General features: G+C 39.7%; 4 protein-coding genes across 6 annotated transcripts; all 4 read right to left on the bottom strand.

Moving 5' to 3' along the window:
• Positions 1-332: 332 nt before the first annotated feature.
• Positions 333-1,440, bottom strand: LOC105694846 (low molecular weight phosphotyrosine protein phosphatase 1-like). Its single transcript, XM_012415923.2, has 4 exons — positions 1,121-1,440; positions 857-1,047; positions 627-788; positions 333-553 (listed from the first exon to the last, which is right to left on the bottom strand). Exons 1-4 carry the CDS (start codon positions 1,155-1,157, stop codon positions 473-475), a joined length of 471 nt encoding a protein of 156 aa, XP_012271346.1. The 5' UTR covers positions 1,158-1,440; the 3' UTR covers positions 333-472.
• A 112-nt stretch (positions 1,441-1,552) lies between these two features.
• LOC105694845 (lysosomal alpha-mannosidase) lies at positions 1,553-6,815 on the bottom strand. Of its 2 annotated transcripts, none has more exons than XM_012415922.2 (17): positions 6,490-6,815; positions 6,302-6,404; positions 6,150-6,231; positions 5,907-6,092; positions 5,633-5,838; positions 5,421-5,557; positions 4,550-4,683; positions 4,134-4,347; positions 3,869-4,065; positions 3,596-3,792; positions 3,302-3,507; positions 3,016-3,226; positions 2,815-2,932; positions 2,458-2,734; positions 2,152-2,397; positions 1,912-2,061; positions 1,553-1,827 (listed from the first exon to the last, which is right to left on the bottom strand). In XM_012415922.2, the coding sequence occupies exons 1-17, from the start codon at positions 6,607-6,609 to the stop codon at positions 1,609-1,611; spliced, it is 3,003 nt and encodes a 1,000-aa protein (XP_012271345.1). In that variant the 5' UTR covers positions 6,610-6,815; the 3' UTR covers positions 1,553-1,608. The 2 variants fall into 2 exon arrangements, with proteins under 2 accessions (XP_012271345.1, XP_012271344.1); XM_012415921.2 differs by lacking the exon at positions 4,550-4,683 and adding an exon at positions 4,968-5,101 and having other exon boundaries at positions 6,490-6,814.
• A 385-nt stretch (positions 6,816-7,200) lies between these two features.
• Positions 7,201-13,519, bottom strand: LOC105694757. Its single transcript, XM_023434046.1, has 11 exons — positions 12,818-13,519; positions 11,509-11,755; positions 11,362-11,446; positions 11,085-11,264; positions 10,972-11,012; positions 10,748-10,907; positions 10,425-10,543; positions 10,200-10,339; positions 8,774-9,825; positions 8,093-8,279; positions 7,201-7,866 (listed from the first exon to the last, which is right to left on the bottom strand). The coding sequence occupies exons 1-10, from the start codon at positions 13,213-13,215 to the stop codon at positions 8,116-8,118; spliced, it is 2,586 nt and encodes an 861-aa protein (XP_023289814.1). The 5' UTR covers positions 13,216-13,519; the 3' UTR covers positions 7,201-7,866; positions 8,093-8,115.
• A 1,270-nt stretch (positions 13,520-14,789) lies between these two features.
• Positions 14,790-17,964, bottom strand: LOC105694844 (nucleolar complex protein 2 homolog). 2 transcript variants are annotated; one of them, XM_012415919.1, is made up of 11 exons: positions 17,902-17,964; positions 17,636-17,824; positions 17,342-17,565; positions 17,066-17,187; positions 16,860-16,969; positions 16,633-16,790; positions 16,335-16,559; positions 15,955-16,260; positions 15,752-15,883; positions 15,462-15,677; positions 14,790-15,362 (listed from the first exon to the last, which is right to left on the bottom strand). In XM_012415919.1, the coding sequence occupies exons 2-11, from the start codon at positions 17,784-17,786 to the stop codon at positions 14,865-14,867; spliced, it is 2,142 nt and encodes a 713-aa protein (XP_012271342.1). In that variant the 5' UTR covers positions 17,787-17,824; positions 17,902-17,964; the 3' UTR covers positions 14,790-14,864. The 2 variants fall into 2 exon arrangements, with proteins under 2 accessions (XP_012271342.1, XP_012271343.1); XM_012415920.1 differs by having other exon boundaries at positions 17,645-17,824.
• Positions 17,965-17,968: the final 4 nt, after the last annotated feature.

The following is a 17,968-nucleotide window of genomic DNA, read 5'->3' as shown; positions in this document are numbered from 1 at the left end:
AGCATCTCTGATCGTGACCAGGGCGTTTATTATGTATTTTTGACGAGCGCGCTCACTTCTCGCACTTCCATCTCACGTGGGTTTATTCGCCGAATTACGTATTCGCTATATGAAAGAACGAAATCACTAGCACTTCCGGTCTAGTAATATTGCAAATAAAGGTATATACCTTGTAAATCGAACATTTCGAGAGGTGTGCAGAGCTGTGGGATATAGGCAGGAAAGGCGGGAAGATGGAAAGCTGTTAAAAGTAAAGAAAAAGACTCGAGTCTATTCATATTTTTTAAATATGTTTACATTCATATTTACATTTACTATAATTAGAAGTTCAACAATACAATTTTCTTATCATGTCATGTAAGCATGAAGTATTTAACAGTTTTCAATGTTTAATAATGTAATATAACCTTGCAATAACAAACACTAACCGGTATGTACCGTCCGTTGATCAAACTCGTAGGTTATATTCAACCTAAATGTGTCTTTTTAAAAAAGATTCTATACTTTTCGAGCATTGTTCAAACGCTTTTTCAAATCCAGTGCTATCGACATCCTGTACACATATAAACGTGTGCATTCAGAATAATAAAATTCATGACCGGTCATCAAATTTAAATTCTACTTACACAATATGGATCTCTTATAATCGATATTCCGTCTGGATAATATTGGCCAAGGAGTTCTACCTTTGTTTTGCTATCTTTTGGTCTTATTTCATTTAATTCTTTCATATTTGCTTCGTCCATTCCAAATATCCAGTCGAACTCATAGAAGTCGCTCTCCTTAATCTTATTGTGATAAAAAAGGTGTCATATAAAATGTAGAAGTTTCAATAAGAAATGAAAATATTGCTTACCACCCTGGACCTGTGACTATAATTAGTGATTCCTTTACTATAAAGTGTTGACATTGTTCTTTCGTTCGGATATTCTCCAGTATGGTATCCTTTTAGTGCAGCACTGTCAACTTCCCAGAAATCTTTTAAACCTAGTTTCTGTATTTTCTCGTTAAACACAGCTTCTGCCATCGGAGACCGACAAGTGTTTCCTTTAATATTACAATATTAAATATACGTTTATTGTTATGCATACATGTACATTTAATTATTAATTAATTGTACCTAAGCAAACCATAAGTACTCTCCTTCTTTGAGCCATTGCTTTGTTTGGCAAAAATTCCTCGTTTCATAAAGAACCCGCCAAAAATTTTGCACAATTACTTCACCTAATGTCACGATCCAAGATGGTCGACCTTCCTTTACCAAGCTCTTAATTGTGCGATGGAACAAACTCTGGTAACATTATACGTAAACTTAAAATATTAAATGAAATGCGCAAACTAACGTCTGCAGTCGTTTTTAGACTTTGCACTACAGTGACCAAAGGAAACAGTAGGACGTAACACTGCAATTACTCGATATATTTTTAGTCCCATTCTATGACACATAATGCAACTTGCGTCATATCGCTCTGTTATTAAGATAATAGCAAAAAAGTACTGTATGTTACAAATAGCTTGATCTAATGGGAGGGGTGTCAAATTATATTTTATATCGCTTAAAACAATGCGTTTATATAGAAAGTAAAATTACATAACAAATGTAATGTCCTATTGCTTTATTTCTACAATGAAAGTACGTATCTCCATTGGTTTCAGAGTAATAGTAGTACCATCTTCTGGTACTCTCTGCGGATTGGTATTCAGATCATTTCTGTACGCATCATTTGCTTCAGATTCCCATTTTAGACGCTGTTCATCTTCTAGCCACTGGTTTGCACCTAGAGTTGTCTCGTGTACTGATGTCACCGTAAACCATGGGAGTATGTCCTGAAATAAAACCTTGTTTAAAAGTTCTAAACGCTATCTAACTAAAATCATTATGCTAAGTAATTGATCAGGGAGACTAAATACCGTAATATTCAATGTGACAGGCTGAGACAGCTGTTGAGCTTCATTAACTTCGAACAAATGTTCCAGCCTCAACAAAATGGTACCTTCTTTCCAGGGTTCCAGAGTTAGAATATGGACATTTGGAGGCAGTGCCTTAACTTCTCCAGCACTCTGGTTTAAAATAAAAAAAAAAGTAGACCAAAACGTTTAGCAACAGAAAATAAGATACACTTTGGATGTCGCTCAGCGTCATATAATTACTGTCATTTTGTAGAACTTCTTCCATTCATCGTAGGTAAGGTTTACAGCAGGGCTAACAAATGTCCATGGCTGAAGCGCTAATTTTAAAGCCAAGGTTTTTTCTTCCAGCACTAAATTATCTTTGTCAGTTGTACTAGCACCGAAGATGTAATGGGTTCCTCTTGCCACCAAACCTTTGCCGAATGCTTCTTCATTCAGAGCCTCACCCACACCAAACGCATCATCACTCAATAACCTTCTGTGTAGCTAATGAGATATAGTTAATCATCTGCTTATTATTAATTATGTATTATTATTTATGCTTACCATTAATTCTAATTCGCCATCTTGCATACTGGTTCCCCCTTGTGCTCGGTCATTTAGAACGTTAAGTCTGAGTCCTTGTTTTGGATCTTCAAGATATATTTTTGATGTTACGGGGTAATAATTTCCTGACACTGGTTCAGCTAATTTAACCTGCCATGTTGGTCGATAATTCCTCAAGCGTTTTATCATTTCTCGCCCATTACTGTCTGTATAAAAGGTTCCTTCGGATTTGAGGTTACTAGAGTACCTGGATACAAGTTCTTTGCCGATTTTATCACTGAAATGAAGAAACCAATACTTCATTTATTTAACTACTAATTGTATAATGATATTAGCATTATTAGAAAAATGTTTTACCCGACAGGGATGGGTCCAACGAGCCAATGAAATTCGATTTGTTTTCCCATGTTATAAATTCTTAACACTTGACTAACCCAATCGTTTATTGTTTGATGAATCTCTTGTACTAGAGGACCTGTGCAATCCCATTGTGAACAAATTTTACTTTTTATTGTAAAGTAAAATGAGATTTGATATTGATAGTAATTTTTGACGTACCTTTATAAATTTTAAATGATCCACTGTATGTCAGATTGTTTATCTCCGGTTTTTTTGGTCTGAAGATGTAAGCCCCGGAGGAACGATTTGCAAAGATTTTGTTATTACCTTCAGCTCCTTCATAGTAATGATAAGATTGTACAAGTTTCATCTTCTCATTTTTCCATTGAATCTGGATTTCACCAGTTGAGGTGACACTCACATCGTACAGCTTTAAAAGTAAACAGAATTTCACATAAACAATAAACATTAGGTTAACAATTTAATAGAAAATTGCTTTACTTACAGAATTTCCAATGGATGTGTCCGATTGAACTTCATTAATGTAATCGTTCTGATGGTTTACTTTTTCAGTAACATAAAATGACAGATAGCCAAGGGGTGGAATTTCATCAGCGTAGAAAACTAATTCCTTTGTGGCAGTGCTTTTTCTTCCAGGAATATTTAGAACTGTTTCTGGAATCGGCACAATTTGAGATGTTATTTCCGTTCCTAGAAAATAAAACATGTCGTGAATTTTTTACTTCCATATGACATACATTATCGACACAATATTGCAAAAAAATATTTTGTTAATAACCTGTGGAGTTTTTAACACTGTACGAGTTTCCTTGGACCGGTAGTCGTACATAAGTCGACACAAGACGACTTTGTGAGTTGTAAAGGGTAACAACAAATTGTTTATTTTCCTCGGTTGGCTTGCAAGAGCTTATATTTAATTGTAGACACGAATAAAACTTAACGGGAGGTTGTTCAGGTTCTTTCGCTAAGATTTTCCTTCATGGAAATAATTAATAAGAAGATATTAACAGAGTTTCCTTAATATCTATCGTACCAAAATCATTATACTTACCTCAGTGCATCGGAATTAAGGTGTTCCGCCTGATGCACACTGGCATACAAAATCCGAGCATAATCGCTAGCAACTTTTTGCTTCTCCGTACCAGTTATTGCATCGTGATGCTGCATCATGCCCATCGCCTCTCGGAAATGACTCAAATGCTCGTCTTTTGAATCTAAGTGTGCTAACACTGAAAGTTGCTTACAAACCTAAAAACATATTTCATGCGATAAGTACGCGTTTGAAATATAAAAAAAAAGTGAAACTAGGTACGTACTTGCAAGAGGTTGTTACCCATTCTTTCAAAGAATTTCAAAGTAGGTCTAGAAGTGAAGTACCCAGTCCAATATGCATGAGGATCACTCGCGTAGGGAAAGAAATCATCGGTCTTAGTTGGCCATTTCAAATTAGCATCATGTAAAGCCTTGAGGTAACATGATGGTGTCGAGTAAAATACATTCACCGTTGATCCATTCCGAGCATTGGTATATCTAAAAACAAATTATGACACTAAAAAATTGTAATTGATAAATTACATATTTCAGTATCATGCAAAATCATGTAAAACAAACTCTATGGTGTTAGAATTCATGTTAAAAGTACTATTCCCCTTAATCATTTTTGAAAAGTGATTAATTTCCATTAAATCTTAGAGTAAGAGAATGCCATAAATAGACATGCCTACCTTCTTACCTAATAAGCATATCCATATTAACGAACCACATTTTCGCGTTTTGATAGTTAAAATCTTCACCCATTGTGAGAATAATATTATTGGTTTTATAAAACCTTGATTGATTTTGTACATAAGCCACAAATATCTCCACCTGTTAAATGATCACTTTGCTTATGGACCGTTAATTAATTAATTATGCACAATCATTTTTTGTACTTGGTTTTACAAGAATTCTATACATATGTATAGAAAATATTTTTTATAGGCCCCTTGTGTTGTACAATTTTTTTATAAAAAAATGCAATGTATTAAACAAGGAAGTATTCGTTTTCATAGAAGACTTTAACAGGATAATGATGATGACACATGTTCTTAGTAATTAGGCTATTCGAGAAAAAAGGTGATTGGTGATTGTAATTAAAAAGCCTTTAGTACCTTATTAGACTGTCCAAATTTTTGAACCACATTTGTGCGTGTTGATAAGTAAAATCTCCTCCCATTGTCAAAATTGCATTATTCGTGCGGTAATGGCGAGCTTGCTCTCCGGTGAAATTGAGAAAGGAATCAATCTGACATAAAAACAAATATAATTAATAACTAAGAATTAAAATAAAATGACGTATTAATATGCTGACCAAACATTTTTAGCAGACCATCGCGTCTTACACTCGCCACATATCATGTAATTATTTAGAAATAGAAAAATAAATTTAAGTCTTAAATACATCTTGCAGAGCGAACTTTTTAAAAACAATCACATAATATAATTACAATACATTGCTGAATGTGAGAAACTACTTCCAAGTAAAATCTTCTATTGAAACTAGATTGTCATTGTCATTGGAATTATAATATAGACTATGGATTGATTATTCAAGGCATACTTACTCTTTTAGCAATATTATTATCAGGGCTATCAGGATCATCGATTAATGGCTCATCGGCACAGAGCACATCAAAGCAAAAGCCTGGTGGGGGTGAATAGTTATTAAACAGGACACCTGTGAATAAATCTGCCTTTCCACCTGTAACAAAAAATGGTCCTCACGTATTGTTGTTCAAGATTCTAACATATTGCACACCGAATTAACTAAGCATACCTAAACTAGGACTTGCTTTCCAGATGAATTCAGCAGATTTCTCACTTAACCGCTTAAGTTTGTCCTGGTAATCTAGACGGCCAATAAACATGCCATCAAAGCCCATCTGGGCGAACATTGAAGCCTGTTCTCTTGAATGTCCAAAAGGATCAATTTGCCATCCTATATGAGGTCGAGCACATGTTCCAAAAGTATCGTTCAAACGTCTGAAATTATTAAGTTCGTAATTAAAGCCTTCGAGCATTATTTCAACTGTATGCTAACAAATATGTACCTGAATCCCCAGGTGAACTGATCGATAACAGAGTGATAATGAGTAGAGCCTTCATCGTTCATGCTCCATCCCCCACTAATAATTTCGAGTCTTCCTTCATTTATCAAAGTTTTAACATTTTGCCTTACTTCATCATTCTGGCGCAACCACCACTTCCACAGGAAAGCAGTTTCCACATAAATAAACCTGTGCGAAATAATTAATTTTACTTAACTGTCTTAACATTCAGGTTTAACCAATTACCTTCTTTGTGGATCTTTAAGCAGCTCTTCGATAACGGTATCGAGGATGTACTGCACTCCTGCCTTTTGGATTAAGGATTGACCTATGTAAAAAAATTATGTCTCACTTTCTTGTTTCATATAGTATTACTTAGGAACAAAGTGTTGGCTTACTCCCAAAGTAATATTGGTCCACCGTTTTCAGCCATCCAACATCGTCATGAGTATGTGGTACCAAATGGATATTCAACTTATCCTTGCTTATTGTGGGGCATGCCTATAATAGAAAGTCTGTTAAAATCTGATGTGTTCATTGACCAACGGTACAGGTCAATTAATTTATGAAATTTTCTGGTACTTACTGCATAACCGCATGTAGACTCTAAGGACCGTGTGAAGGTTTGAATATGTGCGCAATTCCCTGACGTTAAAAAATAGCCAAATAGCAGAGGGAGCAATAAAGGGACAGTGATCCCTGACATAATTGTGTTTGGTTATGTTTCCTTATTTTCGAGGAAAGCACTAGCATTCGATCCGACGGAGTTATTGAATTTGAAATTTTCTGAGCCGGCGTCTCGTACTTATGCCTCCTTTTATCGCGTTGATGTGTATGAACCTTTCATTGTATTCTACATGTCTAAATGCTGTGCACTATATGGACGTATTCTCTGCAAATGCCAGATACGGGAAATATTCCCTCCGACTCCCTCGCGAGAGAACACTGCTGGCGATTCATTTTATCAAGCAATACTTTGTCCTTTCTTACTCGATCCGTCTTTTAAAGCAATTTTCAGATCCATTCCGATAATACACGAAAACACTAAGAGTTGCAATGTTACAATTGCGTTTTCGTGCGTCCATATATTTCAAGTATTTTATAAAAAGAAAATGTAAAAGATTAAGTCTCATAAAGTGAGGTCAATATCCTATTTTTTTCGGTCATTGATCCGTAAGCTTAATTCTCCACTTGACATTATTCAGTGGTTTGTTTTGAATGATATCGATAAAATCCATAAAATAGAGATAACTCTAGCTTCTTGTAAACACTGAAAGATAGAAAGGGAGGTGTGGCATCGAGAGATTTCTGATATTAATTATCGAACATCGCACATATACCGTAAATACATTTATATGCACTTATACTTATAACAATACATGTAATATATTCATACTTAAGGAACTTATTTAATAATTACTTAAGTAATCTAATAGATTCCTTTGTCAACAAAAGAAAACGAAACACAAGAAACAATATTTAATTGCACTGTATTCATGATTCTAAGAAATAGTCAGCGACAAGAAATAAGAAAACAGTGTTTATTCATGTATCATATGTAATCGATAAAAATGCAACAAAGTAACACCGCTGTAAGCAAAAATCAACGTTCCGGATTTCTATTAATAATCGCTGATGAACTCTCGAGCGGCACATACATTTTGTGATATATACGAATGGTATATTTTTACAATTAAGTATTTCAAATCCGACTGGAGAGTTCGATCTTGACTAGGAGCGTAGACTAGTTATTTCTAGAATCGAGGAGGTAGGTTGATTAAGCATAATTAAGCTCAAACTAACGTAGCGTTAACACCACGTTCTTTATATATCTCCATTTATAATTTTCTTCTGAAAAGAGTCAGCATTGAATACTCAGCAAAAATAGGAGCATGCTCAGTTACACCAGAGACAGGTTTCGTTAGCGATGTCCTTTGGGTAATCTTCAGGGTTGTTCGGAAACCTAAAAGAAATCACTCTCTTCAGATAATTTTTAGCTCCTCCGATACACTTTGCAAGAAAATCCATTTCTTTGTAAATTTCTAACACACGATAAACTAATAAATATAAACATAAATCGGTAGACTGATAATTAGATTATACTTTGTAAACAGATAATATTCAATTACGGGTTTGATAATAATCGCGTAATCGCGGTCACTGATTAAAAGCGTGATTAATTGACGTACCAAGATTAGGTAAAGTTGCATGTCTAAAAGTCAGAGTACACGATCGTGTCCTGAGGCTTTTCAAATTTGATTGGTCGATAATAAGATTGGGACTGATCCCAGCCTCGGGGTGCAGTATTATAATTCGTCAATGTCTGAAAGCTGGATAATTTCGGTCCGTTATAGGTACTCTCGTAGAGTTTCTGCCCTGTAACGTGTTAAAAATACAATTACTGTTACAACTTATCGGATGAATTGTGCAACCGAATAACACTTTCGATAATCCACGATCTCGATAAAGACTCGATAGCATCCGACCTGATTTTATGAAAAACAAATGATGCAGATCCAAGTCCGATCATTATGATGCTTAAAAAAACGGATTCCACGCTTAACAGATAAGGATTTAAACTCTCTATTTATTCACAGGGCTTATCAAAAATCTGAAAAACAGTAAGGCGAATGGTAAACAGAGCACTCCTCCACGCCACCGTAAATAAGACGTCTCGGTGGCATCCTAAGCTCTCTTTCCAGAAATACTCACCAGGAATACTCATTTCAGGACGAATTTCAACATCAGGACTGACTGAAAATGCAGGAAAGGGGATCCCGACGGAACAAGTCAGGCTCGTCATAGCAAGGCACATGAAATCTCAGGAAGGGTTCAGCAACAGCCAGCAATGCCCATGCGCTCTAACTTGCCTACGTCGGAGTCGACGCCATTCAGTTTGCACTCCAGCGAAGCACCAGGGACCAAGTTCTCCAAAACAGGTGTATTACGCAGATTTCTAATCGTCTCCAGAATATCTTCCTGGGAGGCCACCATAGCGAGAACTCTAGGTTTGGACTCCATGGAATCATCCCCATCGCCATTCTCAAGCCCAGAATTTCCATTGGTCAACTCATCGAAGCCAGTTAATTGACCATTAGCAACTTGTCGTCTCCAAAATTCATCGACGAGGCTCATGGTGAACTCGGACTCCCCGTTGCCGAGACTAGAGGTCTTCAGGAACTCAGACTTGGTGCTCTCTTCCTCGCAGAAAGACGGAGAGTTGGAAACCCCGCGGTCGAAATTATTGTAACCATTCGAAGGAAACTGGCAGTACTGCTCGAACTCATCGTCGTCGTCGTCGTCGTCCGAATCGTCGTCTTCCTCCTCTTCGTCCTCCTCTTCGTCCTCCTCTTCGTCCTCGTCTTCGTCTATTTCCTCTTGCGGGCATCTTGGAGGCTCCAGGACTCTGCTGGACACTTGCTCGTAGTTGTTGATGAGGCGAGAATTAAAATACCTCGACAAATCGCTGTCGACCGTTGCTTGGCGGATAATCGGCACGATCTTCGGGCTGATCTTCTTGTACTGCATGGACGGTCGGCAGGTTTTCTCGAATTCTTGAATAAGTTGTTTTACAGGAACCGGGGTGTATTCGTTCTCCTCGCTGTTGTCGGAGTGCTCCTCGTAGACGCGTCTTTCGGGCTTCGTCTTCATGGGCTTCGACTCGCGATTGCGACTCATCGACGGCTTTGCCAAAGGGTTAGCTAGCGATCGGCTGTAGCAGTTATTCGAGCGAAGCGACGAGTTAGCCAAGCAGTCGTTAGTTTCGTCCAGGACGACGCGTCGGGATTTTTCTACGTTGACGAAACGTCCTGGTGGATGGTTAAGTGGGAAATCGACCTCGGTCCCGACTGCGACTTCTCTTACGTGGGTTCTCTTCACCTCGGCACATTTTGTTAGACCATGGTTTGCCTTACTGGCACGTCTATAGTTGTTCCCTGAAACTTTTGCCATAAGGGGCTGAGCGAAGTTCATGACCGTTTAAACATTAGAGATTTTAATAGTTGTCCGGATAGAGCTCCACTTATAAGGCTCGTGGCAAATATACGCTCTCCTTTGATCCGATTCCAAAAGTTTATGCAGGAATCCTTCGCGTTCTAAATCTAGAGTAGGCCGATATTACGAGAGGTCGAGAGACGTACGTCTCGAAATTTGCAGCCCTTTGTTCTCAGAAATTGTCATATCTATCCAGTTATCCATTGCTTAGCGCAGATACGCACCGTAACGAAAATACGGGAATAATGTTTTCTAACGGGTGCCAGCACGGTTTGCCAAGTAACATCATGCATTAGTTGCGACTGTCGTGCGTTCTCACCTGTTGAAAAGTTGGCACCGTTCAAAGAAAGGTCCAACGTGAAAGGATTGTAGAAAGGTTGCGACGCCGGCGTGGACGGGAAGGGTTCCATCGGTGGGAACTTTGCATTCTCGTTGGCAATGTCCTAAAAGTATTCAACGGATTTAATTATCGAGCTGGAGTGATCAAGTTTTCATGTAGACGGTCGTGCCAAATCCAGGGGAAATTACCTGTTTGGTAGGATAAATCGGAGCTTTGGATACTGCCGGAGTACTCGGGGTCTGGGGCTGACTTTTATCCACCACCCATTTCTCGGAGCGTTTTCTGCGCTTTGCAAATATCTCCGCGCCTGAAATTTGTTGAAATTAATCGATTTGGATACGGACACCGGTCTACTAAAGTGCAATTTCGAAGAAGCCAAACCAGGAAGCCTTGGCTCAAGTTCAAAGCATTTCGGGAAATTTGTCAGATTCGTCCGTGTAATTTCAGGGTGAATCTTCACGATCTTAGTATTAACAAAAAAAAATGAAATCTTTTAATATCGATAAATTACCGCGGCCTTTCTGGTTGTTGAGGTCACGGACGATGTCGAACATTTTCTCCGGATGCGCCGGTATCGGCTCGATGTTCACTTCCTCTCCCAGAGCTTGTATGCAGTGCATGTCCAGGACTTTTCCATTCGGATTCATAACGCACTTCAGAGGAACTTTATCCTGCCGGGAAAAATCAAATTATTCTCCGGTGAACCAAGACATCTCTTGAATTCTCGATGTTCACCTTGTGAATCGGCGACGGAGGTTCGTCCTCGCCTTCCAGCCCTGAGCGAAATTACAATCGATTATCTCTACCACCCGAACGAGTAAATAAATAATCAAAAAAATTCCAGCTACCATTCCCATCGTGGATCCACTTGACGGATCGCTTTTTCCGATTGACGTACATCGACTGACCCTTGCTCTTCATGTTCCTGACGTCGCTCAGAGAATGCGAAATTCGGCGTGCGAGTTCGACCTGGTCCTCCACCGTGGGATGCGTCGGTGCGTAGAAGTACGAGGAAGCGTACATTTTTTCTGAAAATGGGAGATAAATATATAATAAAAAAAAATGTGCCTCTCGATGTTTAATCAATTAAAACTTCAATTGCATCGCAGTTAACGAATTCCTTACTGCTCTTCGAGTGGATGATCTCGGGCGAGTCGGATGCTGGCGTCAGCAACTTCTGCAGGTCGATCGGCGTAGCCTCGCCGCTTTCCTGAGGGAGGGTGAGATTTTATTTTCGATATCGTATTTTACATGTACTTAGAGATATCTCACCATGTCGAAGTGCAGGATCTTTGACGTCAGGCTCTCCAGGAATCTTCTTTTGACCGGGTCGTGTCGGTCCGAAGGCTTGAAGCCGCGATTGCGGACTACAACATTGTCGGCCGAGACGCTTCTCTGCAAGTAGCTGCTGGTAGCTTGCAGACTGTAGTTCACGCACTTGCTCGCAACATCTCTAGCAGCCGGGGCGAGGTTGTACGCCGCTGCGTTGCTTACAATATTGCGTTTCGTATTATCGTGTCTGTAGAAATGCAAATGATTCATGGTGAGAGGGCCGAGTGCAAGCCGCTGCCGCATCGATTCGGACGCGCGATTCTGCGAAATTCCGAATTATCAAGGGAGAGAAATTCCATATCGAAGTACCGATTGTAACGAGTAGGACCGCGAGTAGGACAATATCGGCCCTAATTACCAAAATCTGCGAAAATCGGGAAGGTCCTTTGCGGGGTGTACGTAACAGTTGGCTCCTACCCTACTGTCAATCGGATCGAGAATCCGCCTATTGGCGCAGACACAACGGGGTTCCGGTCTAAAAGGACTGCTAAATTTACTTGCTCGTAACGTTTAAAAATACGGACTGAAGCGGCGTCCTCGTAAATCCTCGAGGTCTTCCTACGAGTACTCGAGGATGATCGATGGATCCGATTGCCCCGACCGACCCTCGACTTCCAGCAACCCTATTAATCCTCTAGAGTGCCGGTAATTTTACCATAAACCGTAAACGCAATTGACGAAAATCTAGAAAAATTCGCGTACAATTTTATGCGCAAAAATTCACCGAATATCTAGAAAAATTCGCGTACAATTTTATGCGCAAAGATTCATCGAATATCTAGAAAAATTCGCGTACAATTTTATGCGCAAAGATTCATCGAATATCGACACCGTTAAGTCGTCGAAATAATTCGTTCGGTGCCATAACTCGAGGAGTACGCGCAACTGACCGAGTATAAAAAATCTGTAACAATTCGCGTACGATTTTGCGAGGAAAGATTCATCGAATATCGCTACCGTTAAGTCGTCGAGATAATTCGTTCAGTGCCGGGTTCCACCCGCCAGGAACTCGAAGAGCGCGACGCTCGCCGTCCGCCCGCGCCGGCCCGACAGCCACGTCGAATCGTCTAACGTTACGAACAGATAAATTTAGCGTTTCTTTTGCATCGACCCCCGTTGCGTCCTTGCCAACAGAGAAAAGGCGAAGGGACGTGGCCGGAATTAATCGGCCGACCGCCTCCTCCCCCCGAGCTCGGCAGAATTCAATTTCTCCCGGTACCCGATATTAACGATGACCAAACGCATTTACATTCGCAAAATCGCAAGATAGCGCGAATTGGTTGGCGGGAAGCTCGCGTAAATCTCCTCTCCCCGGGCTCTGTCTACTCCTGGGGCTTTTCCACGGTTATTTTCACCCCGCGATTCCTGCCGAGCCACCGCTACTTGAACCCACACGCGCGATTCATTGCGTTCCACGTACCGACACGAGTACCTTCGAATGTGAATGGCTCTGACTAAAAACGAACGAAATCGAGAGCCACGAGTTAGCGCGCCACGTGTGTATATTTGGCTTGTTACGAAACATTGAAAAAGAATCTCCGCGGATGAGATTACGTCAGAGGTGTCGATCGGCGCTCGATGAGATGGTATTATTCGCTCATTTTTACAGAGGGGTAGGAAGGATACCGTTCCCTGACAATGGGTCATGGAGTAACCCAGTTACGGGTCTCTCTACACAGTACCCGCAAAGAATAAAACGCACAAGTGGTACGTCCCGACACGGCGCAGTAAATATAAGCCGAGGGAACACTTGTTGCGACGAAACGCCGACGAAAGAGAAGAAGCGGCTCGTTATTTCGGGAAGGTTTTTGTCGGAAAAGAGGACGAATCGGACACGGTCTGCACTTCTTCTCGCTGAGGATTAAATCTTCCGCGAAGACCATTTCAGAAATCCAAATAACACCCCGATGGGTCCTCTTACGGCATGCACGAAACGGTAGACGGAACGGATATAAAAAAAGCAGGTAGAGTCTCACGCCAAGTACACTTCCAAGGGGTTTTCTCCTGGGCACTGGAAATTTCTTAACTCTTCCTGCTTTCACTAAATCTGAATGTAATAAGCGACTCGACAGGGTCTCGTGCAATTTTTAGTATTCGATACTTTACTTATTAACCGACGTCCTCATCGCGCGTATCTCGGGCCGTCTGGTTTTCGTATTTTACGTAACTTCCCTCGGTCGACTCGCCGCGGCCGGACTCGGAGTCGCTCGGCGCTCGCCATCTAACCGGGAGCACACGGTCGGGTTTTGCATCTTGCAAAATATTCCCCAGGCGCTACATATGAGCGACCAACACCGGTGAATCCCGTTACGTGTCCTCTACCCACGGGCGCACACAGGCGCGCATTATTTGGTAACCCACTTCTACAAATCCGCGGAATCGTTCTCGGGAGGACCGGCGAGTTGGCGACGCGCGAAGGAGTCTATAGAGCGCGTCCATTCCCCGAGCGTATTCCAACCCCTCGACCAATTCGCAAAACATTTATAAGATTCTAATTCTAAAAATTGACCGCGAACCCCGACATTACCATGAGCGGCACATAAGTCTCGGGAAAGCTCGATCTACTTTACAATTTCACTGTCGGCATGCCGTAGAACTTGGGAGGAAATAACTATTTTCGAGCTTTTTTAGGTACAAGGCGTATTCCTCCAGGGGTACGATCGGAGGATTATGTCTGTCACGCTGATTAGAAGGTTTATGGAATTATGGGCGGTTCACTGGGGCTCGGGGTTGCTTCGAGACGCAAAACGACGGCAAAGTTCGTGTCTCGGGTACGGTATATCGCGCGGCAAACGTACTTGGTGCGCTCTCGAGCACTGGGCTCCCTTAAGGTAGGGACGGCGACAGTTACGACACGGCGATGCGGCTCGCAGTAGCCGGTGTAGCGGATAGTAGCGGCTAGTAGCGGCCACTCGTTGCTCGAGACTTCCCGACGCGACTCGGGTCGCGCTCGATAAAAATAGACCCCCAGAAAGCGACCGGGCTTCTGGGCTTTCGGTTTTCAGCTCTTGGTCCGACGACCGCTCGCATCCGCCAGGGACAGTGCGTCGGACCACAAGGCGAGACCTTTGCTTCGAAAATGATGTCTTCTAACGCGTTCCATCGGTGATCCGTTCTCTTGATTTCTTCATTATAGACCTACATCGATTTAAAAAAAAAAACATAAAGTTACGTGTCGCGGCTCAGCGAATTGCATACGGAAAGTCTTTGAACGCTCCTGTGAGAACGACTGGCTTTATTGTTCCTTTCTCGATGCTCCTTGAGACAAGATTGTAGGCGTAAAAAAGTATACATCATCAATCCCAATCATTGACACTGGTTTCCTTGACGATATCCGTATTTTCTCTGGGAAGGTCTTCGATATCCTCAAGGGCGGCGTGCTTGGTTTTTTTCTTCTCTGCTCGCCTCCCAGACTTTGACTTTCTTTTTCTCTTTTCCAGCACCTCGAGCTCGTCCTCGTCGTCATCCCCGTTTTCTTCCGTCTCTCTGGCTCGCTCTTTTAGTTTCTTTAACGTGGGTAAACCGAAGTCGGCAACTTCGTCGTTCTTTGTCAAAAGCTTCAGCTTTTGCGACCGCTGGATCTTGATCCAAGACTCGAAGAATTTCGAAATTGGAGTTCCCTGGGCTCTCATTCGGTTCTCCCAATTTTTTATTTCCACGGTGTCCTTTAATTCGAATGCTACGTTGGCTCGTTGCTTCTCGATGAACTGCCGGTTCTCTTCGATCTTGTCTAAGAGCTGTTTAATTTTTCTGCAGTAGTTCGCTACGTGACACTTTTTCACGAATGCTTTCAACTGAAACATAGGATTAGGTAGCATAATTTATTTATGAAATTTGAAACAATCAGATTCTGTTACGTTACACTGAAATTATAGAACAGTCAAAAAACATACCTGTATGACACAAGGCACGTACATGTCGGGGAAATAAATTTTATGACTGTCTTTCTCTGCACACGTTAATACAAGTTCGTAGATATTTTCAATGATGCTGTCTTTGAAGCCATTTTCTTGTAACTGTGCCTTGGACATTCTCAGCACGCAAGTTAATGGTATGGGTTTCATGGACACTGCTTTATGCCTCTTGTTAAAATCATATGAGTCAAGTATCTGAAAAACATTAGAAACAATTATAATACTCTAATCCTGACTAACACCACATACAATTACGAACACTAATTTACCTCCAAAGCAAATGGCAAGATCGGTATGAAAGTATCGGTGTCCTTAGAAATGTTTATTAATATTTCTATACAATGGAATCGTAAAGGATAGTATTGCGTAGTTGGTATTACTTTGATAGTTCCTGTGATAATCTGCAAATTAAATATATTTAAATAACAAGATCCAGCTGAGGCCAATAAAACTTTTTTACACCATGACATACCTGTACCAAAGGATAGAGAAGTGATTGCAACATTGACTGATTTTTTAATCTTATTAATTCAGCCCAAAACCGCAGGGAATTAATGTACTGCCAATTATATACTGCTTGGAAGTATTCCTTCTTCTTTAAAGTCACTGCATTTCTTAAATGAATCGCCAATTGACGGATATAAAGGAAAGCATGGTTATACGAAAGATTGCAGTCGAGCATAAATATTTCGCATAGTGAATGTCTCATAAAATTGATTCCTGGTAGGGTTATCGGAGAAACGAATTTGGAGTTTTCAACATATTTGACGTACATTGTCTAATAAGAAGAAACAAAATTAGTTTTGTTTTTAATGTGCCTATTTGAGTAAAAACAGTAATGAAGAAATTTACCTTCAACAAGGTTTCAAGAATCGATCCTTTGCGACCTAATGCATAATGTAATATATTCAGAAAAGCCACAACTCTGACTGTATCTTCACCACTTGACCACATTTGCAACAGTATCCTCAGCAGAGGTTTACTTAGCGTTGAGAATGAATGTACATAAGGTAACATTTGATGAAGATGTTTCAAAAGTACAGTAAGGATGTTAGATGACGTTACGTTTTTTAATATCTAAAATAAATAACATTGAATAATCAGATCTATATGACTACTAGTTTTGTTAATTTAATAATCACTTACTTACCTTAATTAAGTCTGTAAGATATGACTTTATGACTGTTTTTACTTTGACAAACCGTTTCGCTTTATGAGCTTCAAATGAATTTCCTGGACCCAATTGTAGAAACTTCTTGAACGCAGGAGGTAGATGTAGAATACACAAACGTACTATTCCATTGAATGCTAAAACGCCGAAAAATATCATGAATATATATAATAATGAATTTATTAGAAACTGGTATTGTTACAAACCTGTAGCCCCTTCAACTTTATACCGAGTGCTTTTAGGTTCATTTGGTTCTTCCACCATTTGTAAAGCTGCATGAAAAGCTTCAACAACATTTTTTATTGTCTTTAAGGGTCTGGAAAATCAGTCAAAAATAAATATTATCCACTCTTAAAATTAAAATATTTATGTACGTATTATAAAATAGATGTAAAGGCTTCAGTGTTGGTACCTGGTTTTTTCTAGTTCATCTTGCCAAGTTTGAAGCAATTTCTGTGTTACTTTCTGTGGACCCCCTAAAGTAGTACTACCTTCTTCTCCTACTGGCTCATAATCACTTTCATCACTTGCAATCTATTTTACCCACATTAATTAAAATATAAGACATTACTTAAAATATAAGTGAGAACAATATTAATTAAAATATAAGTGAGAATTTAATAAATTAAATGATAAAAATTTTAATAATACCATGCTAAATTGTATAAAACAAAGGTATGAATTATACCTCTAAATTATCTTCAAGGGTATGAGTTTTGCTATCCTCGATTTCTGAAGGTACATCATCCTCATCAGACAAATTAAACTCTAAAAGTTTTTTGTCATTTTCCTTCAAATACGAGTAAAATTCAGGATCGGTATCTTTTAATTTCATTAACGATTTTTTGTGTTCATCAGGGTCCATATCACTTTCTCCGCTATCATAATCCTTGTCTTCACTATTGCTGCCACCTATAAGAGACCACAATTTACAACAGGCAGTTAGAAATGAGCTACATTCCTCAAATTATTTTAAGTTTACCCTTTTTACTTTTTCGTTCTTCATCCTCACCACTGCTGTCTTCAAAATTTTGCTCAAAAAACTCTTCCGTTGTTACCTTACTTAATGGTTTTTTCAATTGCTGTTTCTTCTTCACCCTCTTGGCAACAATCTTTGATTTTTTTACTTTCATTTTATTTTTTATATTATTGTTATGTGAATGTATAATTTCTGAACAGAAAAATAATTTATATTAATGTGATGTTCATGCATTTAGAAAGTGCTCTTCTATTAAAACATAAACTTACCTTCAGCTTTTATAGAATTTATTTGTCATTACATAATTTATTTGACAAGCAGTTCACTTCATAGTCC

This window comes from Orussus abietinus, unplaced genomic scaffold (genome assembly GCF_000612105.2).
Source record: "Orussus abietinus isolate OABI.00-Male unplaced genomic scaffold, Oabi_2.0 scaffold27, whole genome shotgun sequence".
NCBI lineage: Eukaryota > Metazoa > Arthropoda > Insecta > Hymenoptera > Orussidae > Orussus > Orussus abietinus.
Note: the sequence above shows the minus strand (reverse complement) of the source record. Positions and strands in the feature narration are given on the sequence as shown.